Source organism: Arachis stenosperma, chromosome 2 (assembly GCF_014773155.1).
Source record: "Arachis stenosperma cultivar V10309 chromosome 2, arast.V10309.gnm1.PFL2, whole genome shotgun sequence".
Lineage (NCBI taxonomy): Eukaryota > Viridiplantae > Streptophyta > Magnoliopsida > Fabales > Fabaceae > Arachis > Arachis stenosperma.
Genome location: NC_080378.1, coordinates 112,385,169 through 112,411,409, shown reverse-complemented (window position 1 = coordinate 112,411,409; position 26,241 = coordinate 112,385,169). Strand labels below are relative to the sequence as shown.

At 33.0% G+C, this 26,241-nt stretch overlaps 1 protein-coding gene and 1 pseudogene across 5 annotated transcripts; one reads left to right on the top strand and one right to left on the bottom strand.

Moving 5' to 3' along the window:
- Window positions 1–648: 648 nt before the first annotated feature.
- Window positions 649–3,518, top strand: LOC130960668 (pectinesterase inhibitor 10-like). 5 transcript variants are annotated; one of them, XM_057886116.1, is made up of 5 exons: window positions 649–854; window positions 997–1,394; window positions 1,709–1,811; window positions 2,524–2,596; window positions 3,074–3,518. In XM_057886116.1, exons 2-5 carry the CDS (start codon window positions 1,088–1,090, stop codon window positions 3,263–3,265), a joined length of 675 nt encoding a protein of 224 aa, XP_057742099.1. In that variant the 5' UTR covers window positions 649–854; window positions 997–1,087; the 3' UTR covers window positions 3,266–3,518. The 5 variants fall into 5 exon arrangements, with proteins under 5 accessions (XP_057742099.1, XP_057742100.1, XP_057742095.1 ...); XM_057886117.1 differs by having other exon boundaries at window positions 650–854; window positions 2,527–2,596; window positions 3,074–3,496; XM_057886112.1 differs by having other exon boundaries at window positions 654–854; window positions 1,670–1,811; window positions 3,074–3,501.
- A 193-nt stretch (window positions 3,519–3,711) lies between these two features.
- Window positions 3,712–26,241, bottom strand: LOC130963457 (peroxidase 2-like; annotated as a pseudogene).

Genomic DNA, 26,241 nt, shown 5'->3' with positions numbered 1-26,241 from the left:
TTTCTGATTAATAATTGATAAGTAGTTTAATAATGCATTAAATATTGATTTTATATAATTAAAATAAAGATATTTTCCTAAATTAGTATAATTATGTATTATTCATTAAATGCATTTATTTTGGAGGAAAAATTGGTTCACGAAAAAGTGACACCTCACTTTCATTGTTGGGGAAAAACCCAATTTTAGTATATGATAGTATTCTTATCCATGCAGAGTTTGTCATTGGCTGCCAGCTAGTTTTATGGAAAAATTTGAATTCTTATGAGTTGTGATGATCATCATGCTTTGTGATAAACAGTATTCTTGTCTTATAATCTTCTACTTATGACATTATTCTTGTCTCGTTTTGTATCAGTAGATTTCTTAGGACAAGATACCTGTAATATCAAGAAATTGTGTTTTCATCGATTTGTATCAGTAGATGTATATATCTGTGTTAAATATGAATATTGTATATATTAGAAAATAGTTCATGCCAGCTAATAAACGTATTAGTGAAATGCAATTAACCTGTTAGAAATAGCATCAAATTGAACTTTAGCATCCTTGAATTCCAGGATTTCTAATATATCATGTAGCTGTAGGTCTTCTTTTTTTAATTTCTGAATTGAAACAGTACTTCAGAAAACAGAGAATAGCTCATGATCCTATATATTTTAGTGACTATATATTTTGTCGTATCTAAGATAATTATATACATACTTCTAGAGTTCATTATTACAGAAAAGAAGCTTCATTTTGGTTTAATTTGTGTTTTTAAACATAATTGGTTTATTCTGAACAGATTGAAACTTTTGGTTGAAGCTTCTAAGCAGATTTTGTCAAAACAAAAGTAATAGTGTCATGGCAAGGTACAATACTCACTTTCCATTCTTTGCACTTTATGAACATGTGTAGTTCTACCTTGATTGTTTTGTTATTTTTTGAAGTTGCAATTTAACTTTTTTTTTTTATATGTGCACTATAAATTTTTTGTTTGCCTTTATTTTTTAGTAAAATGTTTACAGAAAAAATATGGTTAAGTTACTACTTCAGCAATCTAAACCTGGAATGAGACCAGAAAAAATCGAAGCTTTGTTACAAGATGCCCAACACTCTCCAGTTGATGCGAATAGCGCTTACAGATCAACCCATGTTCCGAACCACTAAACGCAGAAACCCTCTCTCTGATCGCACCAACACTCTTAACTCTTCTTCTTCTCCACTTTCCATAAACCCTATCAAACCCAAACCCAAATCCAAACCTCCTTCTACTTATTCCAAACCTCGCCTTAATAAACCTTCTTCATGCGCCTCTTCTACCAACGCTTCCACAAATCTCCAAAGCACTTCTTCGAACCCTGCCGTTGCTCCTCCTCCGCCTTCGTCGCCGAAAACCTCGTCTCCTCCCGGTACTTCAATTATTCTGCTCTCAATTTCTTGAATTTGTTTCCAATATTATTTCAGCTTTTATCTGTAATTTGCGCCTTTTAGGATTATTCTCGCTTGCAGTGCAATGATTTTACAAATTAGGATGAGATTCTAGCTCAATTTGAGTTAAGCTCAAGTTGCTTGGGAGCAACGCTAGATTTACAATGATATATAAACGGTGATTGTTAGTAATTGATTGTGGATTAGGGTTTAGGGTAATTTATTGAGTGTGCAATTTTATTTGCTTTGAATTCAGGGAATTTTGTTGATCTTGAGGATTTTGAGCCTATTTCAGTAACCTACGGCCGAAGAAGTGCTCCAAATAAAAGGAAGGATAAAGGGAAGGCTTTGGCATTTCCTGACATCAGCACACCCATTTTGAAGCTCTCTGATACAAGGTAATTCTTCCTCCTGTTTTACTAAGTCACTGTTAGTGTTGCTCTAGAACTTGGATGTAGGTGTAACCGTGTGATTAACATTGGTTGAAGAAATTAGTACTTGGGCTGAGTAAGGTTCATGGAGTAGTAGAAATGGAAAAGAAATTATGCTGCAAACCTTTATAATTTGAGCACTTTGGGAAAGTATGAATGAAGTGCTTCAATAGGGAAATAGTTAACAAAGAGATTAAGAAAATTTTTAAAACAAAAAAGATAAGAAATAGGGATATAGTTCCACACGAAGAATTTTTGTCCTGTTTTTCTCATGATAGTTTTACGTCTTGCAAGTTGGAAGAATTTTGCTTAAGATATTCTGATGAATGTTGTGTGCTACGTGGATTGGTCGAGTTAGGCGTGTAGGTCTTGATTGAAAACTTGGAAAGTCTATCATGGTTTGTTGTGGTGCATGTGATGCTATATTGAAGTTATTAATGATTAAGATTTCTCCTTTTTGTTTCATCTGTTTTAGCCTTCAAATAGAATCCGTCAAATTCTCTAAGTTCGTGTTTCCTTAATTCCTTATTGATATTGATGTATATGTTATAGTTGGACACATCCACAGTAACTATGGGCTTAATTGAGGCAGCCAAGTTTCATTGTTACTTATATTGTCTCTTCCCTAGAAAGCATACCATATAATTATTTGTCACGTATGTTCTGTTGTCATGAAAAGCAGCCCGAAAACTGATGGTGGTAAAAGTGCAAATCTACCTAAAGCCAAGGCATTGACAAGTCCTTTGAGAAAGGTAAATAGATTGATTATTACTCTGTTTCAATGGATTTATTTGGACCGTCAAACTCCTATGTATATGTGTGTTGATTGATTATTATTGTTTGCAAGTTGTTGTTGTTGTTTCCTGAAATGGTCCATTCTGAAAATACTGCAATAAGAATTTTGCATACAGTGTGTGTATAATAGTTAAAGTTAGAGACTCGTGCTTTTCTAGTTGTTTTTCAAATTTCTTAAGTATGTTGTGTTTAAGTTTCGAGTAAATTGCATAATTTGTGATTGGCAAAAAGTCAGAACTCTTTTGGTAATTACTTATTCTTCTACAAAAAGTCTTAAATAGTTCAGTTTGAAGTAGAATGTGATTAAAATCTTTGAAGTACTTATCTACATATGCCATATATTTTTGTATGGTTATTATTTCGAAATTCCTGATTGAATCATGTCGTAATAGATACAATGCTGAAGTTTTTGGGTTCATTTTTGCTTTTTGCAGAAGCAGCGCACCACATCATCAGAACATACCACATCATCAGAAGATACGTTCAAGGATTCCGAGCTGCAAGATTACATTGAAAAACAGAAAGCCTACTTCAAAATGATTGATGAATTTGAAACGATGGAAGAGGAAGTTGAAACAGATGATGAACCGCATGAAGTGGCAAAGATGCGATCCAAGTGTAACTAGCAGCTAGAACGTTGTTTTTTGTTTAGCTAGTTGTATAGTAATGATATACCAGTTTTCTAAACGATATAACTTCAACCCCTCTAACAAAATATAATATTCTTGTAAACCTTTTGGTCATGATGAATTCCTGAATTCACAGAGATGCAAATTGTATGGATAAGCTGAATAAATATTATGATTCCTTTCATTGCATCTTAGCATGATGACAAATTTATAGTTACAAGATCACTATAACCAAATAGATGTAATAAATAATTAAAATTACATTATTGTGAAAACTGAAGAGCTTGGGAAAATCATGTGCACATTCATATAAACTCAAGAAAGTTTATTGATGAAATAAACCAGGTTCCTTGACAGCAAGAACAAATTATCGAAATTCAGACATAGTTTTGGAAAGAAAAATAGCTATTATTATTTATTACATAATTTTAAGTAGTAGATGTTTAGTTGACTTTAGCACAATTGAGTCTGATCTCCCTTTTTTTTTCCTCCTGTGAGAGGCTTGATTCTGCTCATTTTCACCATGTCGCTGGCAAAGTCATTAAAAAGTTGCAACTCTATCCGTAGCATATTTCCCCACTAGATGGTCGGTAGAATCGTCGGTGTACAGCTTCTGGTCAGAATAAAGAAGAACCTTCTTCTGAACTAAATTCTTGTTGTACAGGTTATCGAAATGGAAGGGAGTTTGACGGTCGAGGAGTTCGAGCAATTTGTCGTTTCCAGTTCTGGGACACTTGCTCTGCAAGAATTTGGCATAAGAGGCATCAATGTTGGTGTCATTGTAGATATGTGGTCCGAAAAGTCTGCATTGAGCTAGGTCAATGGTATGTGCCCCTGTTATGGAAATCTACCCTTATTAATTGAAATTTCATTATATATAATTGGTGGCATGATTCAAGTAAGGTTACTACTTCCATGATAACGTCTTTATGTGAAGATAAATTTGCAAATCATTTGACATGTTTGACTGAGCCATCTAACGATCCCTAATATCATCTATCTTTACATGAAGACGTCTTCATAGAAATAACCACCTTCAAATAATAGTTACCTGAAAGGGCGACCAAGTCTTTCTCTAAAAGGCCTTGGTTAGCGAAATTCTGTTTGAGAGTACTTAGACTGAAGGAGGGTGCAGGAATGGAGTTATTAGCATCAAGTCTGCTTGCTGTAGTAGAATCTCTTCTTCGTAAGCCTACTTCCCAAGATGGTCCTCCCAACTGCAAAATTATCAATGTTTTAAGCCCACAATTTCACTTATAACACTCATCACTAAAATTTGGTTGGTGTACATTACATAAACTACAGAGTCTCTAGTAGCCAATGCAAGAATATCAGCACATGACACCACCGCAAGGCATTCTTTCTCCACCATGGCTTTGATGTCATCAATCACATTGAACCCTCTTGCTGAAATTGTTGTAATTAAGTCATTTTTATGTCAAAAACATTAAAATTAATAAAATATTCCTCCCAATATAAATGCAGTCAAAAATCTTATTAGGTTTTTAATTATGAATACCTTCAATTTACAAAGAAATATTCAATTAATTCTAATATTTTTTATACGAAAATGATCTAATTATAAAATTAAAAGTAATATAAAGACCTAATTAAAAGAAAAAAAATATAAAGACCTAATTGTAAATTTAGTAAAATTATAAGAACCAACAAAATAATTAAATATTTAAATTTTTACGATAAATAATTTCATAATATAATATCAAAACTTTTGTAACAAAAAATTTAGAATTTGATTTTTATTGATAAAAAATATATTTTAGGATAAGACAAATAAAAGGATCTTAGAAAGAAGGTTATTCATACATGGACTCAAATTAGCTTTGTCCAAACTCATTTTTCATGCAACCTGTTCCAATGAAGGAGCATTCACTTCCAAACCAAACGGATAAGAACACTAACTCGGGTCTTAGGACCCGTGACTCAATCCGACTTAGAAAATAAGTTAAAAATTTTTTTATTTCTTTAATTATCACTACAAAGATGATAATCAAAGTTGATAATCAACTGAGCCTGATATAACTTTTCTCACAGTTAAAAAAAAATTATCCGTTACCAATAAAAGAGATTTATCTGATGATAACTAACACTTCAAATATTTTTTGTACAACTTATACAATGCAAGCTCTACTTAAAATTTTTGTTAACTTAGGTATTAAAATTTCATATATATTTTTCACTATGGTCTAAGGAGTGGACATAAACATGTTCAATTAAAGACATTGGAATTATGACATCTAGACCCATTTTTACCATCTTTGTTTTAGATAACCCACAAAATAAAAATTTATACAAATTTTTCGCAAATTCAAAAGAAATTCTTTTACATGATGTTTATTCGAATTTTGAGTATAACAGTCAAACTTTTGGCTTGTGCTCCCTCGTCTTTTTGTATTGATGTTATTAGATTTAAGATAATACATCATGTAAGGTCTCATATCGGTTGGGGAGGGGAACGAAGCATGCCTTATAAGGGTGTGGATACCTCTCCATAACATGACGCGTTTTGACGAGTGAGTGTGGGGGCCTTCGGCTATCATCTCTATCGTCAAAGGCAAAACCGTGAGGCCTTATGTGCCAAAGCGGACAATATCGTGCTAGCGGGTGGTCTGGGCTATTACAGATGGTATCAGAGCCAGAGCTCAGATCGATGTACCAGCGAAAACCGTTCGGTTGGGGAGGAGAACGAAGCGTTTTGACGAGTGAGTGTGGGGACAAAACCGTGAGGCCCCGTGAGGCCTTGTGTGCCAAAGCGGATAATATCGTGCTAGCGGGTGGTCTGGGCTGTTACAGATGGTATCAGAACCAGAGCCTGGATCGATGTACCAGCGAAAACCGTTCGGTTGGGGAGGGGAACGAAGCGTTTTGACGAGTGAGTGTGGGGACAAAACCGTGAGGCCTTGTGTGCCAAAACGGACAATATCGTGCTAGCGGGTTATTCGGGCTGTTACACATCATACATACGGGTATGTCTAAAATGAGTTCAACAATTGTGCTTATTGAATGAGCCACACTTATATAGACCATTATATTTTATTAGATAAAAATCATAGGCTAATATAAAAGAAGAGCATTGATGGACTCTAATAAATATAGAATATCCTAGTACATAAATAAATATTTTAAATGATAATATTTTAATACACAATACTTTAAACGGCAACAGAATCTTTTATTCTTAAATAATTAAATATAAAATATATAAATATAAAATATATGAGTATTTTTTATTTATTAAAATGAATTCTTATGCAAAATTTTTTTATAATATCAAAAAATTATATTAAAATAATATTTTAAATTGTAACATAAAAATATAAAATAATTAAAACTTTATTTTATATTACTTGATAAATAATTAGATTATTATATTCAAAATTTATCAACTAACTATTTTTATTAAAGATATTATTATATAATATAATTTTTCATAAAAATATTTTAAAAATATAATTTATTTAAAATATTATATATAATACATGAAAATATTAACTTTTTTATTTTTTTATTTTTTTAAAAAATAGAATAAATAATATAATTTTAAATACATACCTAAATAAAAAAATAATATTTTCATGTATTATATATAATTTTTTAAATAAATTTTACTTTTACAAGTATTTTAATAAAAATTATGTTATATAATAATATATTTAACAAAATAATTAGTTAATAAATTTTTAAATATAATAATCTAATTATTTGTCAAGTAATATAAAATAAATTTTAATTATTTTATATTTTTATATTGTAGTTTAAAATATTATTTTAATATTATAAATTTTTTTTTTGCATAATAATTAATCTTAATGAATAAAAAAAATTATATTTTTTTGTATTTATTTATTTTATATTTTTTAGAACGAAAAATTTCTACCTTTATATAATAAAATATATATATATATATATACCCGCCAAACCCGCTAAAAAATGTGGGTCAGACTAGAATTTGAAACCTGTCAAATTAAAAAAATTTACCAAATTATGTATATATGTTTTAATTATGTGACTTTATTTATTTTATTTTATAATTTCGTATATATGTTCAAATTATGTGACTTATTTTTTAGAATAAAGATGGTTCTATTGACAAATATTATTTTGAACAATTTTATTTATGTTAAAAATTAAAAAAATAGTAAAAAAATTATATTATAATTTAACTATTTTTTATTTGTATTTAATTTTTTAATTATTATTTTTTAGTTAATTTTAATTAATTTTACTTTTCAAAAAAAAAAAAAAAGTCAAACGAGCTAGCCCGCCGGCCCGCCAATCCCACAAAGTGGGGCGGACTAGCATTTTAAATCCATTTTAGTTGGTAGGACGGACCGGACTGTCCTTATGGTGTGGGTCTAAGCGGGACGGGGAGGGTTGGGTGGGCCGGCTCGCTTTGCCACTTGATGAGCGGATAATTTATACGCTTTTTGGCATTGTTTTTTGTATGTTTTTAGTATGTTTTAGTTAGTTTTTATTATATTTTTATTATTTTTTAGTTAAAATTCACTTTTCTGGACTTTACTATGAGTTTGAGTGTTTTTTTGTGATTTCAGGAATTTTCTGGTTGAAATTGAAGGACTTGAGCAAAACTCTGATTCAGAGACTGAAAAGGACTGCAGATGCTGTTGGATTCTGACCTCCCTGCACTCGAAGTGAATTTTCTGGAGCTACAGAAGCCCAATTGGTGCGCTCTCAACGGCGTTGGAAAGTAGACATCTTGGGCTTTCCAGCAATGTATAATAGTCCATACTTTGTCCGAGATTTGATGGCCCAAACCGGCGTTCCAAATCAGCTCAAAACTGCCCGGCGTTAAACGCCAGAACTGGCACAAGAATGGGAGTTAAACGCCCAAACTGGCACAAAAGCTGGCGTTTAACTCCAAGAGAAGTCTCTACACGAAAATGCTTCAATGCTCAGCCCAAGCACACACCAAGTGGGCCCGGAAGTGGATTTTTATGTCATTTACTCATTTCTGTAAACCCTAGGCTACTAGTTCTCTACAAATAGGACCTTTTTCTATTGTATTTTCATCTTTGGATCTTAGATCATCTTTAGATCTTTGAATCTTTTGATCACGTTTTGGGGGCTGGCCTCACGGCCATGCCTAGACCTTGTTCTTATGTATTTTCAACGGTGGAGTTTCTACACACCATATACCTCGAGTATTAATGCAATTACTATTGTTCTTCTATTCAATTCAGCTTGTTCTTATTCCAAGATATTCATTCGCACTCAAGAACATGATGAATGTGATGATTATGTGACGCTCATCATCATTCTCACTCATGAACGCGTTCCTGACAACCACTCCCATTCTACAAGCAAACAAGGCTTGAATGTTTATCTCTTGGATTCTTTAATCGGAATCTTCGTGGTATAAGCTAGAATTGATGGCGGCATTCAAGAGAATCCGGAAGGTCTAAACCTTGTCTGTGGTATTCTGAGTAGGATTCAATGACTGAATGACTGTGACGAGCTTCAAACTCCTGAAGGCTGGGCGTTAGTGACAGACGCAAAAGAATCACTGGATTCTATTCCAACTTGATTGAGAACCGACAGATGATTAGCCGTGCCGTGACAGGGTGCGTTGAACATTTTCACTGAGAGGACGGGACTGTAGCCACTGACAACGGTGATGCCCAACATACAGCTTGCCATGGAAAGGAGTAAGAAGGATTGGATGAAGACAGTAGGAAAGCAGAGAGACGGAAGGGACAAAGCATCTCCATTCGCTTATCTGAAATTCTCACCAATGAACTACATAAGTATCTCTATCTTTATGCTTTATTTGTATATCATCCATAACCATTTGAATCTGCCTGACTAAGATTTACAAGGTGACCATAGCTTGCTTCATACCAACAATCTCCATGGGATCGACCCTTACTCGCGTAAGGTTTATTACTTGGACGACCCAGTGCACTTGCTGGTTAGTTGTGCGAAGTTGTGTTTAAACCATGGTATTGAGCACCAAGTTTTTGGATTCATTATCGGGGATTATTTGAGTTGTGAAAAGTAGTGATCACAATTTTGTGCACCAAGTTTTTGGCGCCGTTGCCGGGGATTGTTTCGAGTATGGACAACTGACGGTTCATCTTGTTGCTTAGATTAGGTATTTATCTTCAGAGTTCTTAAGAATGAATTCTAGTGTTTCAAGGTGATGTTCTTATCATCACCAAAGCTGATTGATTCTCATCAATTTAGCTCTTGAATACAATGTCCTGCTGAAGCTTGGCTAGCCATGTCTAATTCCTTTAGACTAAAGCTTTAGACTAACATTGCATGATTCCTGGAATTCTCATTAAGAATTTTGATACCTTTATTTTCTTTTCCACTTAATTTTCGAAAAATCCAAAAAAAATTATAAAATCATAAAAACCAAAAATATTTTATGTTTCTTGTTGAGTCTAGTGTCTCATTTTAAGTTTGGTGTCAATTGCATGTTTCTGTTCTTCTTGCATTCATTCATGTGTCTTAAGAGATCTTCAAGATGTTCTTGATGATTTCCTTGCTTTGATCTTTGAATTCTCTTGACTTGAGTGTTTTGTTATATGCATTCTCATTTTGTTAGTGTCAGTAGTACACAAACTGCTAAGTTTGGTGTCTTGCATGCATTGTTATTTGATTTTAGTTGCATTCTGATTATTCCTCATTATTAAAAATCCAAAAATATTTTTAATTGGTGTCTTTTCAAGTCAATAATACAGAGAATTGAAGATTCAGAACATACAACAGAGGAATTACACAGAAAAAACTGGGCGTTCAAAACGCCCAGTGAAGAAGGCAAACTGGCGTTTAAACGCCAGCTAGGGTGCCTGGCTGGGCGTTTAACGCCCAAAAGGGTAGTGCTTTGGGCGTTAAACGCCAGAATGTGCACCATTCTGGGCGTTTAACGCCAGGATGGCACAAGAGGGAAGATTCTGTTTTTAATGCAAATTTTTTTCAAGTTTTCAAAATTTTTCAAAATCAAATCTTTTTCAAATCAAATCTTTTCAATCAAATATTTTCAAAATCAATTTCTTTCCTTTTTCAAAGATACTTGCTATCAATTAATGATTTGATTCAACATTTCAAGTATGTTGCCTTTTCTGTTGAGAAAGGTTTAATGTTTGAATCATATCTTTTCTTGTTAGCCAAGTCATTAATTTTTAAAATCAAATCTTTTTAAATTGTTTTTCAAATCATATCTTCTCAATCACATCTTTTTAAAAACATAACTTTTCAATCATATCTTTTTTAATCACATTTTTTTCAAAATAGTTTTCAATCATATCTTTTTAATTTCTAATTTCAAAATCTTTTTCAAAAATCACTTGATCTCTTTTCCACTCTTGGTTTTCGAAAATCAATTGGTGTTTTTCAAAATGTTTTTAAAATCTTTTACTTAATTTTCGAAAATTTCTTCCCCTCTTCTCATATCCTTCTATTTATGGACTAACACTATTCCTTAATGCACAATTCGAACTCCATCTTTCTTGATAAGTTCGAATTCTCTACTCCTTCCTTCTATTTTTCTTTTTCTCTGACACCTCAAGGAATCTCTATACTGTGACATAGAGGATTCCATATTTTCTTGTTCTCTTCTCTTTCATATGAGCAGGAGCAAAGACAAAAGTATTCTTGTTGAGGCTGACCCTGAACCTGAAAGGACCTTGAAGCGAAAGCTAAGAGAAGATAAGGCACAACTCTCTGTAGAGGACCTAACAGAAATCTTCAAAGAAGAAGAACCCATGGCAGCCGAAAACAACAACAATGCCAACAATGCAAGGAAGGTGCTGGGTGACTTTACTGCACCTACTCCCGACTTCTATGGGACAAGCATTTCTATCCCTGCCATTGGAGCAAACAACTTTGAGCTTAAGCCTCAATTAGTTTCTCTAATGAAACAGAATTGCAAGTTCCATGGACTTCCATTGGAAGATCCTCATCAGTTTTTAGCTGAATTCTTGCAAATCTGTGACACTGTCAAGACTAATGGGGTTGACCCTGAGGTCTACAGACTTATGCTATTCCCTTTTGCTGTAAGAGACAGAGCTAGGATATGGTTGGACTCACAACCTAAAGAAAGCCTGAACTCTTGGGAAAAGCTAGTCAATGCCTTCTTGGCAAAGTTCTTTCCACCTCAAAAATTGAGTAAGCTTAGAGTGGAAGTCCAAACCTTCAGACAGAAGGAAGGTGAATCCCTCTATAAAGCTTGGGAAAGATACAAACAATTGATCAGAAAGTGTCCTTCTGACATGCTTTCTGAATGGAGCATCATAGGTATTTTCTATGATGGTCTGTCTGAACTGTCCAAGATGTCTTTGGATAGCTCTGCTGGAGGATCTCTTCATCTGAAGAAGATGCCTACAGAAGCTCAAGAACTCATTGAAATGGTTGCAAATAACCAATTCATGTACACTTCTGAAAGGAATCCTGTGAACAATGGGACAAATCAGAAGAGAGGAGTTCTTGAGATTGATACTCTGAATGCCATATTGGCTCAGAACAAAATATTGACTCAACAAGTCAATATGATCTCTCAAAGTCTGTTTGGAATGCAAGCTGCACCAGGCAGTACTAAGGATGCTTCATCTGAAGAAGAAGCTTATGATCCTGAGAACCCTTCAATGGAAGAGGTGAATTACATGGGAGAACCCTATGGAAACACCTATAATTCTTCATGGAGAAATCATCCAAATCTCTCATGGAAGGATCAACAGAGACCTTAACAAGGTTTCAACAACAATAATGGTGGAAGAAACAGGTTTAGCAATGGCAAGCCTTTTCCATCATCTTCTCAGCAACAGACAGAGAATTCTAAGCAGAACCACTCTGACTTAGCAACCATGGTCTCTGATCTAATCAAAACCACTCAAAGTTTCATGACTGAAACTAGATCCTCCATTAGAAACTTGGAGGCACAAGTGGGACAGCTGAGCAAGAAAATTACTGAACTCCCTCCTAGTACTCTTCCAAGCAATACAGAAGAAAATCCAAAAGGAGAGTGCAAGGCCATCAACATGGCCGAATTTGGAGAGGAGGGAGAGGCAGTGAACGCCACTGAGGAAGACCTCAATGGACGTCCACTGACCTCCAATGAGTTCCCTAATGAGGAACCATGGGAATCTGAGGCTCACACTGAGACCATAGAGATTCCAATGGATTTACTTCTGCCATTCATGAGCTCTGATGAGTATTCTTCCTCTGAAGAGGATGAGTATGTCACTGAAGAGCAAGTTACTAAATACCTTGGAGCAATCATGAAGCTAAATGACAGGTTATTTGGTGATGAGACTTGGGAGGATGAATTCCCTTTGCTCACCAAAGAACTGGATGACTTGTCTAGGTAGAAATTACCTCAAAAGAGACAAGATCCTGGGAAGTTTTCAATACCTTGTACCATAGGCACCATGACCTTTAAGAAGGCTCTGTGTGACATAGGGTCAAGTGTAAACCTCATGCCTCTCTCTATAATGGAGAAGCTAGGGATCTTTGAGGTACAAGCTGCAAGAATCTCACTAGAGATGGCAGATAACTCAAGAAAACAAGCTTATGGACTTGTAGAGGATGTTCTGGTGAAGATTGAAGACCATTACATCCGTGCTGATTTCATAGTCCTAGAGACTGGGAAGTGCATGGATGAATCCATCATCCTTGGCAGACCCTTCCTAGCCACAGCAAAGGCTGTGATTGATGTGGACAGAGGAGAATTGATCATTCAAGTGAATGAAGAGTCCTTTGTGTTTAAGGCTCAAGGATATCCCTCTGTCACCATGGAAAGGAAGCATGAAGAGCTTCTCTCAAAACAGAGTCAAACAGAGCCCCCACAGTCAAACTCTAAGTTTGGTGTTGGGAGGCCACAACCAACTTCTAAGTTTGGTGTTGAACCCCCACATTCAAACTCTAAGTTTGGTGTTGGAAGGTTCCAACATTGCTCTGAGCATCTGTGAGGCTCCATGAGAGCCCACTGTCAAGCTACTGACATTAAAGAAGCGCTTGTTGGGAGGCAACCCAATGTTATATTATTATATTTTCCTTTGTTATTTTATGTTTTGTGTAGGTTGATGATCATAAGAAGTCACAAAATCAATTGAAAAAGTAGAAACAGAATGAAAAATAGAAAGAAAAATAGCACAACCTGGAGGAAGGTCTTGCTGGCGTTTAAACGCCAGTAAGGGTAGCAGTTGGGCGTTTAACGCCAGAAAGGGGCACCAGACTGGCGTTAAACGCCAGGAAAGGGCAAGAAGTTAGCGTTAAACGCCAGAAATGGGCACCAGCCCAGCGTTTAACACCAGAATTGGCATGAAGAGCAATTTTGCTCGCCACTTGGTGCAGGGATGACTTTTCCTTGATATCTTAGGATCTGTGGACTCCACAGGATCCCCACCTACCCCACCACTCTCTTTCTTCTTCACCCATTCACCAATCACCTCAACACCTCTTCCCCAAAAACCCTTCACCAATTAAATCCCAACTTTCTCTTCACCACTCACATCCATCCTTCATAAAACCCCACCTACCTCACCATTCAAATTCAAACCACTTTCCCTCCCAAACCCACCCTCCCATAACCGAACCCTATCCCTCTCTCCACCCCTATATATACCCATCTTCACTCTTTCATTTTCACACACCCTAAACACTACTTCTCCCCCTTTGGCCAAACCACAAAGCCACCTCCATCTCCTCTATTTCTTCTTCTTCTACTCTCTTCTTTCTTCTTTTGCTCGAGGACGAGCAAACCTTTTAAGTTTGGTGTGGTAAAAGCATTACTTTTTATTTTTCCATAACCATTTATGGCATCCAAGGCCGGAGAAACCTCTAGAAAGAGGAAAGGGAAGGCAAAAGCTTCCACCTCCGAGTCATGGGAGATAGAGAGATTCATCTCAAGGGTGCATCAAGACCACTTCTATGAAGTTGTGGCCTTGAAGAAGGTGATCCCCGAGGTCCCTTTCAAACTCAAAAAGAGTGAATATCCGGAGATCCGACATGAGATCCGAAGAAGAGGTTGGGAAGTTCTTACCAACCCCATTCAACAAGTCGGAATCTTAATGGTTCAAGAGTTCTATGCCAATGCATGGATCACCAAGAGCCATGATCAAAGTGTGAACCCGAACCCAAAGAATTGGCTTACAATGGTTCGGGGGAAATACTTAGATTTTAGTCCGGAAAATGTAAGGTTGGCATTCAACTTGCCCATGATGCAAGGAGATGAACACCCTTACACTAGAAGGGTCAACTTTGATCAAAGGTTGGACCAAGTCCTCTACCTTGGCAAGGTTAGCCTTTCCTCATCTCATTTGTCACCTCTATTATTCAGTTGGAGTTGACATAGAGGGAGACATCCCCATTGATGAGGACAAGCCCATCACTAAGAAAAGGATGGAGCAAACAAGAGATCCCACTCATCATGAAATTCCTGAGATGTCTCAAGGGATGAACTTTCCTCCACAAAACTATTGGGAGCAAATCAACACCTCCCTAGGAGAATTGAGTTCCAACATGGGACAACTAAGGGTGGAGCACCAAGAACATTCCATCCTCCTCCATGAAATTAGAGAAGATCAAAGAATCATGAGAGAGGAGCAACAAAGGCAAGGAAGAGACATTGAGGAGCTCAAGCACTCCATAAGATCTTCAAGAGGAAGAACAAGCCGCCATCACTAAGGTGGACCCGTTCTTTAATTTCCTTGTTCCTTATTTTCCCTGTTGTTCGAATTTTCAGGCTTATGTTTATCTATGTTTGTGTCTTATGATCATTAGTGTCTTAGTGTCTATGCCTTAAAGTTATGAATGTCCTATGAATCCATCACCTTTCTTAAATGAAAAATGTTCTTAATTGAAAAAGAGAAGAATTGCATGAATTTTAAATTTTATAACAGATTAATTATTTTGATGTGGTGGCAATACTTTTGTTTTCTGAATGTATGCTTAAACAGTGCATATGTCTTTTGAAATTGTTGTTCATGAATGTTGGCTCTTGAAAAAATGATGAAAAAGGAGACATGTTACTGAGGATCTGAAAAATCATAAAAATGATTCTTGAAGCAAGAAAAAGCAGTGAATACAAAAAAAAAGAAGCGAAAAAAAAAACGAAAAAAAGGGAGAAAGAGAAAAAGAAAGAAATAAAGTTGTGATTCAAGGAAAAAAGAGTGTGCTTAAGAACCCTGGACACCTCCAATTGGGGACTCTAGCAAAGCTGAGTCACAATCTGAAAAAGTTCACCCAATTATGTGTCTGTGGCATGTATGTATCCGGTGGTAATACTGGAAGACAGAGTGCTTTGGGCCACAGCCAAGACTCATAAAGTAGCTGTGTTCAAGAATCATCATACTTAACTAGGAGAATCAATAACACTATCTAGATTCTGAGTTCCTATAGAAGCCAATCATTATGAATTTCAAAGGATAGAGTGAGATGCCAAAACTATTCAGAGGCAAAAAGCTAAAAGCCCCGCTCATCTAATTAATACTGATCTTCATAGATGTTTTTGGAATTCATTGCATATTCTCTTCTTTTTATCTTATTTGATTTTCAGTTGCTTGAGGACAAGCAACAATTTAAGTTTGGTGTTGTGATGAGCGGATAATTTATACGCTTTTTGGCATTGTTTTTAGTATGTTTTTAGTATGTTTTAGTTAGTTTTTATTATATTTTTATTAGTTTTTAGTTAAAATTCACTTTTCTGGACTTTACTATGAGTTTGTGTGTTTTTCTGTGATTTCAGGAATTTTCTGGCTGAAATTGAGGGACCTGAGCAAAAATCTGATTCAGAGACTGAAAAGGACTGCAGATGCTGTTGGATTCTGACCTCCCTGCACTCGAAGTGGATTTTCTGGAGCTACAGAAGCCTAATTGGCGCGCTCTCAACAGCGTTGGAAAGTAGACATTCTGGGCTTTCCAGCAATGTATAATAGTCCATACTTTGCTCGAGATTTGATGGCCCAAATCGGTGTTCCAAATCAGCTCAAAACTGCCCGGCGTTAAACGCCGGAACTGGCACAAGAATGGGAGTTAAACGCCCAAACTGGCACAAAAGCTGGCGTTTAACTCCAAGAGAAGTCTCTACACGAAAATGCTTCAATGCTCAGCCCAAGCACACACCAAGTGGGCCCGGAAGTGGATTTTTATGTCATTTACTTATTTCTGTAAACCCTAGGCTACTAGTTCTCTACAAATAGGACCTTTTTCTATTGTATTTTCATCTTTGGATCTTAGATCATCTTTAGATATTTGAATCTTTTGATCACGTTTTGGGGGCTGGCCTCACGGCCATGCCTAGACCTTGTTCTTATGTATTTTCAACGGTGGAGTTTCTACACACCATAGATTAAGGTGTGGAGCTCTGCTGTACCTCGAGTATTAATACAATTACTATTGTTCTTCTATTCAATTCAGCTTGTTCTTATTCCAAGATATTCATTCGCACTCAAGAACATGATGAATGTGATGATTATGTGACGCTCATCATCATTCTCACTCATGAACACGTGCCTAACAACCACTCCCGTTCTACAAGCAAACAAGGCTTGAATGTTTATCTCTTGGATTCTTTAATCGGAATCTTCGTGGTATAAGCTAGAATTGATGGCGGCATTCAAGAGAATCCGGAAGGTCTAAACCTTGTCTGTGGTATTCTGAGTAGGATTCAATGATTGAATGATTGTGACGAGCTTCAAACTCCTGAAGGCTGGGCGTTAGTGACAGACGCAAAAGAATCACTGGATTCTATTCCAACCTGATTGAGAACCGACAGATGATTAGCCGTGCCGTGACAGGGTGCGTTGAACATTTTCACTGAGAGGACGGGACTGTAGCCACTGACAACGGTGATGCCCAACATACAGCTTGCCATGAAAAGGAGTAAGAAGGATTGGATGAAGACAGTAGGAAAGCAGAGAGACGGAAGGGACAAAGCATCTCCATTCGCTTATCTGAAATTCTCACCAATGAACTACATAAGTATCTCTATCTTTATGCTTTATTCGTATATCATCCATAACCATTTGAATCTGCCTGACTAAGATTTACAAGGTGACCATAGCTTGCTTCATACCAACAATCTTCGTGGGATCGACCCTTACTCGCGTAAGGTTTATTACTTGGACGACCCAGTGCACTTGCTGGTTAGTTGTGTGAAGTTGTGTTTAAACCATGGTATTGAGCACCAAGTTTTTGGATTCATTACCGGGGATTATTTGAGTTGTGAAAAGTAGTGATCACAATTTCGTGCACCACCACTCCTAATATATATACTATCTATTTTTTTTATATATTAAATAATTATAATCGTATAATAACATTGAAATCTGAAAACATATTAAATCTGTTACAGTAAAACAATTTAAAGTATCATTTTAATATAATTTTTTAATATTATAAAAAAAATTTGCTTAAAAATTTTGCGAGTTTGACGAATTTTTTTAATTTGACAAGTTTCAAATCCTAGTTCGACCCACCTTTTTTAGCGGGTTCGACTCGACGGATTCGACCCGTTTTGTCACCCCTAATATATATATATATATATTAAGAAGATTATCACATATTTTACTATATAAAGGTAGAAATTTTTTGTTCTAAAAAATATAAAATAAATAAATACAAAAAATATAAGTTTTTTATTCATTAATATTAATTATTATGCAAAAATTTTTTATAAGATTAAAATAATATTTTAAACTACAACGTGAAAATATAAAATAATTAAAATTTATTTTATATTATTTGAAAAATAATTAGATTATTATATTTAAAATTTATTAACTAATTACTTTGTTAAATATATTATTATATAATATAATTTTTTAACAAAATATTTGTAAAAGTAAAATTTATTTAAAAGGTTATATATAATACATAAAAATATTAACTTTTTTATTTAGGTATGTATTTAAAATTATATTATATATTCTGTTTTTCTAAAAAAATTAAAAAAATAAAAAAGTTAATATTTTTATGTATTATATATAATATTTTAAATAAATTATATTTTTAAAATATTTATATGAAAAATAATATTATATAATAATATCTTTAATAAAAGTAGTTAGTTAATAAATTTTGAATATAATAATCTAATAATTTGTCAATTAATATAAAATAAAATTTTAGTTATTTTATATTTTTATGTTAAAGTTTAAAATATTTTTAATATAATTTTTTAATATTATAAAAAAATTTTCATAATAATTAATTTTAATAAATAAAAAATACTCATATATTTTATATTTATATATTTTATATTTAATTATTTAAGAATAAAAGATTTTGTTGCCGTTTAAAGTATTTTGTATTAAAGTATTGCCATTTAAAGTATTTATTTATGTACTAGTATATTCTATATTTATTAGAGTCCATCAATGCTCTTCTTTTATATTAGCCTTTGATTTTCATCTAATAAAATCTAATGATCTATATAAGTGTGGCTCATTCAATAAACACATAATAATATTTTATTATAACAAATATTTTTTATTTAAAAACATAATTTACGATTTTAATAAATTAGAATACATAATTTCTTATCCTACTAATAAATATACACAAAAATATTCTTTGAGTAGTGCATCTATACTTAATTATAAAAATATTATTAATATAATATTTTTATGTATCTCTAAATTATCCATTAATATCAGGTCAAAAATAGAGAGGTTCCACACAATCGCACCAAATAAATTCGCACCAAATGTTTATTATACCTTCCCTTTACCTCCGATAAGAATTGAAAAGTTAAGGCACAAATAAGATGACCTAAAAAGATCATTGATGTAAAATTAATAAAGTTAAAAGAATCATACAAAATTAATCCAAATTTAAATAATTTATACAACAGTGATCTCATTGATTCAATTATATAAAAATTGGGTTTTTACACTTAATGATAGAGCTGACGTGGCATGCTTTTGAAAGTGCTTCTCGATTTATTTTATTTAACTCATTAAATACAAGTTATTACGATAACTAATTATATTAACTAATTAATTTGATTAGATATTTAAATATCGCATAATTTATTATAATTTATATCAATTTGATTTAGTAGTATTTTCTAATTTATTTCTTTTAATGTTCTATTAGTATTTTTTTAATTTATTTCTTTTAATTTATTAAACTAAATTTATTATACGTATTAATTAATTTGATTAATTTATTAGTTATTAAAATAATAAGTTTATGAATAACACATGCAATCGGAATATTTTTAACTAATAATCAAATCAAATCAAATCATATATATTATTGAGCCAAATTCAAATCATGTGAATTAAGGACTAAATTAAAATAAAATGAATTTTTACTTATTCAAATTGAATTAAATAAATACAAATTAATTTCGCTAAGAATCATGGTTTTTATCGCTCTTGTTATTTCAACTCTTCTTTTCTTCTTTTTTTTTTCCTTTATGTAGGATTTCTTTTATGTGTAAATATACTCAAAATGAGAAGGCACGAATGAGTGTTTCATTGATTATTTGTTTGACGAATACTATGACTTGAAAATATCTCAATTTAAGCATTCTATCTCAGTGGAAGTTAAACTTGTAGTAATTCAATGTAGCCAGTGTATTTTTTATAGTATTGGATAGAAAATTATTTATTGAAATGAATGTATCCATTGTAATGAATTTTAATTCTCAATTATTAGATTTTTATGCCATTCTTGTGAATTCTTTGAAGGTACAAAAAATAAAATAGGTTGACTTTAATATCATTAGAAGCTAAATTTTAAAACGTAAGAATTAGACTCAATTACGCTAAAATTTTAAAGATAATATAAATTTCACAATAAAATTAATAATCATTAAGAAAATAATTTTATTTATGGCTCTTTCCTAATTATAAATAATAACAAAACTTAGAAAAAAATATTAACGTCATTATTCTTATCAACAAAACCATAATATTAGATAGTTGATAGTTTCATAAGTGAAAATTATTAAGTAATAACGTAAAAACTAACAACGAACAAGCAATAAAAATTCATAAAAAATCTATGTTATGATTAAAATATGTCACATATCATATTCTCATCGATTTATTTATTATCCATTGCTATTATATAAAAATCAGGTTTCTACACTTAATGATGAAGCTGACGTAGCATGCTTAGCTTCTAAGAGTGTTTAGCGATTTATTTCTTTTAACTCATTAAATACAAATTATTACCATAAATTAACTATATCAACTAATTAATTTGATTATATATTTAAATATCACATAATTTATTATAATTTATATCAATTTTATTTGGTAATATTTCTTAATTTATGTCTTTTAATATTTTGTTAGTATTTTTTAATTTATTAAATCAAATTAAGTAACTAATTATCTGTATTAATTAATTAATTTAATTAATTTATTAATTATTAAAATAATAAATTTATGAATAAAATAGACAACTGAGATGTTTTTCGCTAATAATTAAATCAAATCAAATCATATATATTGAGATAAATTCAAATAATGTGAATTAAAAATTAAACTAAAATAAGATATTTTTTACTTATTCAAATTAAATGCAATAGATATAAATTAATTTTGTCCGATAATAATCATGGTCTTTTCTTTTTTTATGTATAAGTTTTTTATGTATAAATGTATTCAAAATGAAAATACATGAATGAGTATTTCATTAATTGTTTGTTTGAAGAATATTATAGCCCAAAAATATCTCAATTTAGTCATTCTATTGCTACCGATAAAAGTTGAACCTATAGTAATTCAGGGTGGCCATGATATTTTTTATAGTATTGGATAGAAGAATATTTGTTAAAATGAATATACCCATTATAATTAATTTTTTTTGTCAATCTCTATTATCTTTTAACTAACAAATAATATCTATATTGAATATATTATTTTCATCATAAGCCATACATAATTGATTGATAATTCTATGTACAAAAATACTCTTGTGGTAACTAAATACCGTATTGTTAACTCGCTAAAGTTAATTATCCTATGATTATGCCAATGTATAGCACTATGATGAAAATTGATTATATTACATTTATTTCCAACGAGGTGGGCGAGCTTTTAGTCCTAATCACGATTAAAATTGCGGAAGGTTAGAAAAATGCTAACAATACAAATACTATTTATTTTTAATACCCAATAATAATAAATATATAAATTAAAAATAATATTATTTTGCACACAATAATAAAACATATATTATACTCAAAACATATTCAATTTGTATTAACTGTTATTATTTATCAATTACGTTATAACAAATCTGAATATTAAAAAAATTAAAATTAACTTAAATATACACAATATTATTTTATGTCTTTCATTTTTATTTTATCATCATAAAAAGTCATATATATTATAAGAGAACCTTATTTTTTTACCAACGGTTCTTCCATTTAGTAGTTTTTATAAAAAAAAATGGACAATTTTGTTATTTTCAATTATTTGGTGTGTATGGACGACGTATAATAATATTGTATTTGGCAAGAATATATGAAATTTTAAAAGGCTTAATAAGCATGGGTATGATCCTTGACATAGTCGTAGATAAAGTGCTGAGTAAATAAGAAGATAGCTAATAAAAAAATAAATAGTTAAAGTTTCTTCAATGCTAATAGTCATAGTACATGATAGGTCTTCTATAACTTTTTTAGATGTGATTTTGTTTTTTTATTATTATATGTTATTGTATTTAATTTAAAAGGCTTATGATGATCATCTTATCGTTTTAGTGTGTAAAGGTTGCAAATGTTATATTTATTTTGTATGTTCTTAAATCTCATGTCTTTGATGGATGTTCGTGACTCAGTAATTATTAAAAAAATTGGTTTAATATCTATTTATATTCTATTTAAATTATAATAGTGAGTAAATATTTTTTTGAAAATAAATAATGCAATTTTTCCATAAAAATAAAGTTTAAATAATTATAAAATTAAATTATATCACAGATGATGATAAATATCTTGACATTAGATATGCTATAAAAAAATTTCTAAGAATATTATGTTGTATTATATAATTTGGTTATATTTTTCTTATCTTCGATCTAGATTATTTGGATTAGTATATTTTTAAAACGTGTTATTCTATTTTTTTAAATTATTAAATCAAATAAATTACAACAAACAAATTAATTAAGTTGATTAAATATCTAGATATCTTATAATTTAATATAACTTAATTTATAAAGATACATAATTTTTGCGATTTTACTATTTATGTAATAAATTTTAGAAATAATTTTTTCAAGTTATAATTTATTTTTTATCTACATATTCAATTTTTAAGAATATTTTTTAATTTTTTTATTTATAAATAGATTATTTTCTACTTTAATATATATGTTGAATATTTAATTTTAGAGTATATACCCATTTTGGTCCTCAAAGAATTTCAGACTGGACACTTTAGTCCCTGATAAACGAAATTTATCATGCCGATATAGAATTCAATGATGAATATGATCGTGAGTATAGTCTAACCGACACTTAAACTTCGCATCAAACAATCCTACAGTCTATAATCGAGAGTACTAGTCTCCCGAGTCGTCCTCCCTTGGAATTGCTAGAGAATGCATCTTATTGATTAGAAAACTTGTTATGATTCTTTGAATGTTTAGCAAAATAGATGACAAACAATCAATCTTTAGAAAGCTTGGCCTAGGGTTGGTATTAGGAATTCTATCCTTATAGTTCCTTCAATGATGACAACAATTAGGCCTTGCTTCATTTAGTTAACCTCTAGGTATAGAGGAAAGTCAAATGAGAGTAACCAACTTGAGTCACAAATCCTAGTTTTACCTTAGGAAAATCTAGCTTTAGTGCACTCCAAGTTAATTAGCAATTTCTAATTCCAAATCAACAATTGACATAAACTATTCAACTCTTTCTAATGGTCCAAACCCTATGTCAAGTAAAAAACTTTTACTCCATAACTAGTGTTGCATTTTATCAAACAATTGATGAGCAAGGAAGAAAGACATAGTAAAAATGAGAAGAAAGTAGAATTGAAAGTGCTTCAACACAAGGAACTAACAATAATTAACCAAGAACAACAATGAAAATGAACTTCTCAAGAAATTGATAGAATCCAAAACTACAAAGTTGAATCTAGGATCTATGAGAATTGAGCAATTACAAGCACTAATTGAGATTAGAGAAGAAGATCTATAACATGAACAAAGTAAATTGAGAATTGCAATAGATCTCACCAAAGAGTGATTGAGAATTCAGAAATGGAAGAAGATGAACCCTAATGAGAGCTTGAAATCTCTCTCTACCTCCCCAAAAGTGTAACTAACAATAGCCAAAATGTCTAGAACAATCTAAAAATGAGCAAAAGTCCCTTAACCCTTCAATCCCTGGTCTTCTTAAGCTCTTCCCGCCAAGGCACTTTCCCAAAATGAGATCTCCAACTGTCTCCACGCCTAGGTCACGTGACTTCTTTAAAAAATCATTTTCGAGCATCGGCGCGTGCGCGCCACTGGGGCATCTTGTAATGTGAGCGGAGGCGCAACGTACGCGTGCGCGCCCATGGGGATTATGGCTTAGCTGCTACACATGCCGGCTCGTGGCTTGGCTTCTGGCTTTGACTTCTAGCTGCGCAATCCACGCGGGTGCGCCAGGTACGCGCACGCGCCCTTGCTGAAGTTCCCAAAGCTCAATTTCTCATGCTCCTTTCCTTTGCGCCCATTCTCCTTCTCTCTTCCGGTTCATCCCTGCCCTATATTCTGAAACCACTTAACACACAGGTCACAGCATTGAATGGCACCAAGAGAAGATTAGAAATGTATCTAATTTAGTGCAAAATAAGCATGTTTTCATCCATGAGGCAAAAATTAGGAAAGGAACACAAAGTCTTGTATTTTCATATGAAAAGCGTGTGGAATCATTGATAAAACCCCTGAAATTAATACAAGATAAACCCTCAAAATGGGGTTTATCAACCTCCCCACACTTAGATTCTAGCATGTCCTCATGCTTAGAGGAATGCAAAAGACACGCCAAAGACCGAAGGATCATAAAGGTATAAGACTCATGATGCACAACCTACTCACATAAATGCAACTATGACTATTGCTACTATCTACTTGGTTAGGAACAAATCAACCTTCCTAAGATACATGCAAGCATATAGGGTATGATAGTGGCCAACATGTGGGACTTACCAATTTTCCGGCATCAAGTGCAATATACGCAACTTTGCATGAAGAATGCTCGTGAGAGCCGGGAACAAGAATTAGAGCTTTCGAACCCTCACCGGAAATATTTACACTCTATTCGCTCAAGTGTTTAGGGCTGATTCTCTCAATTTTCTCCTAATCATGCTTTCCAAGAATTGTTCTCCATCTAACAATCAACATTTATTCCATGCATATGTACAAATATCATGAGGTCTTGTCTTTAGGTTGTAATGGGGCTAGGGTCAGGGTAGGATGCATATTTGGCTAAGTGAGCTTGAAATTTGGATCTTTTGATAAGCTTAAACTTCCCACCTAACCTATGACATTCTAGACAATTTCAAAGCTAACCTAACTACCCATTTCTCACTTTTTCACATACTCATGCATTTTCTTTTGGTTATCACACATATGCATTGATTTTATTTGACTTCACTTTGCTTTTGGGGCATTTTGTCCCCTTTTTATTTCTTTCTCTCTCTCTTTTTTTTCTTTGTTTCTTTCTTTTTCTATTTTTTTTATTTTTTTTCTTTTCCTTTCCATATTGTTTTTCTCTTTTTTTTCTTTCTTTTTTTCTCTTTTTTTTCATATTTTTTTTGTATACAAGAGCATCAATGCATAAGATTTTACATTTGATCAATACATGAATATGTACCCAATTCCCAATGTTTCCAATAACAATACAAAACTACTTTTTTATTCCCCCAATGTCCCAAGATTCCCACACTTGAATGGTGCTCACACACACTAGCCTAAGCCAATCAAAGATCCAAATTAAGGACATTTATTGTTTTTCGCTTTAAGGCTTGTAATGTGCTAAATTAAGAACAAAGTGGGTTAAGCGTAGGCTCAAAGTTGGCTAACAATGGAAGATAAAAGGTAAGGCTATTTGGGTAAGTGAGCTAATGAAATGATGGCCTCAATCATATAAATGCACGAATACAAGGAATAATAATGGACATATAGACTCAAACAAAGCAAGGATCACACTCATAGAGAGAAAACAATTGCACACAGGAAGGAGAATAAGTGACTATAAGATGTAGCCACAAAACAAGGCTCAAAGCTCACTAGCTTGTGTTCTTAACTCAAAATCCATGTTCCAAAATACAATTCTTCAGGCAAGTTTGGCATCAAAATATTCAAAATTGGCAATGTCAAGGTTGCCCCAAAGTATTAGTTTCCTAAGAAAGAGTTTCATTGTTCCAACCAAGTAAACTTATCATGCAATTGGTATCAAAGAAAACCTAATCATGCAACCTATCTTAACTACAAAGGAGTTCAAAGAACGAAAATTTATTCGGGTGTTACCTACGGAGATCGGTCGGCCGACCTCCCCACACTTAAAACTTAGCACGGTCCTCCGTGCTATAGGTGATGCGCAATGGGTGGCCGAGTCCCGAGTGCCCTTCATCTCCGTTGTCATCGCTATTTCCGCTTGAAGTTGCGGTGGATGTGGAGATATCAGGTTCCTCCATAGGTGGGGTGACAATGCTTAGAAGCTTCTTCACGTGAGCATATCGGCGCTGGTTACGCCTCTCATAGCGGTCCAACTTCTTGTGAAGGTCTTCAAGGCGTTGGGTGGCGGATTTTTGTGGTGCGGATGAGGTAGTGGTGTTGCGAGTTAAGTTGGTCGGTCTAAGGTCCTTGGTGACTTCCGGAGGCTTGAGGCACCTCTTGGTCGGAATAACATCTCCCTCGACCGGGATCGAGGTCCTCCGATCCTTAGCCTCTCGGTGAACACCGGCTGCTGTTACTAATTTAGTCACCATAGCGGGGAAGGGTAAGTTTCCCTTAACATGAATACGCCCCAT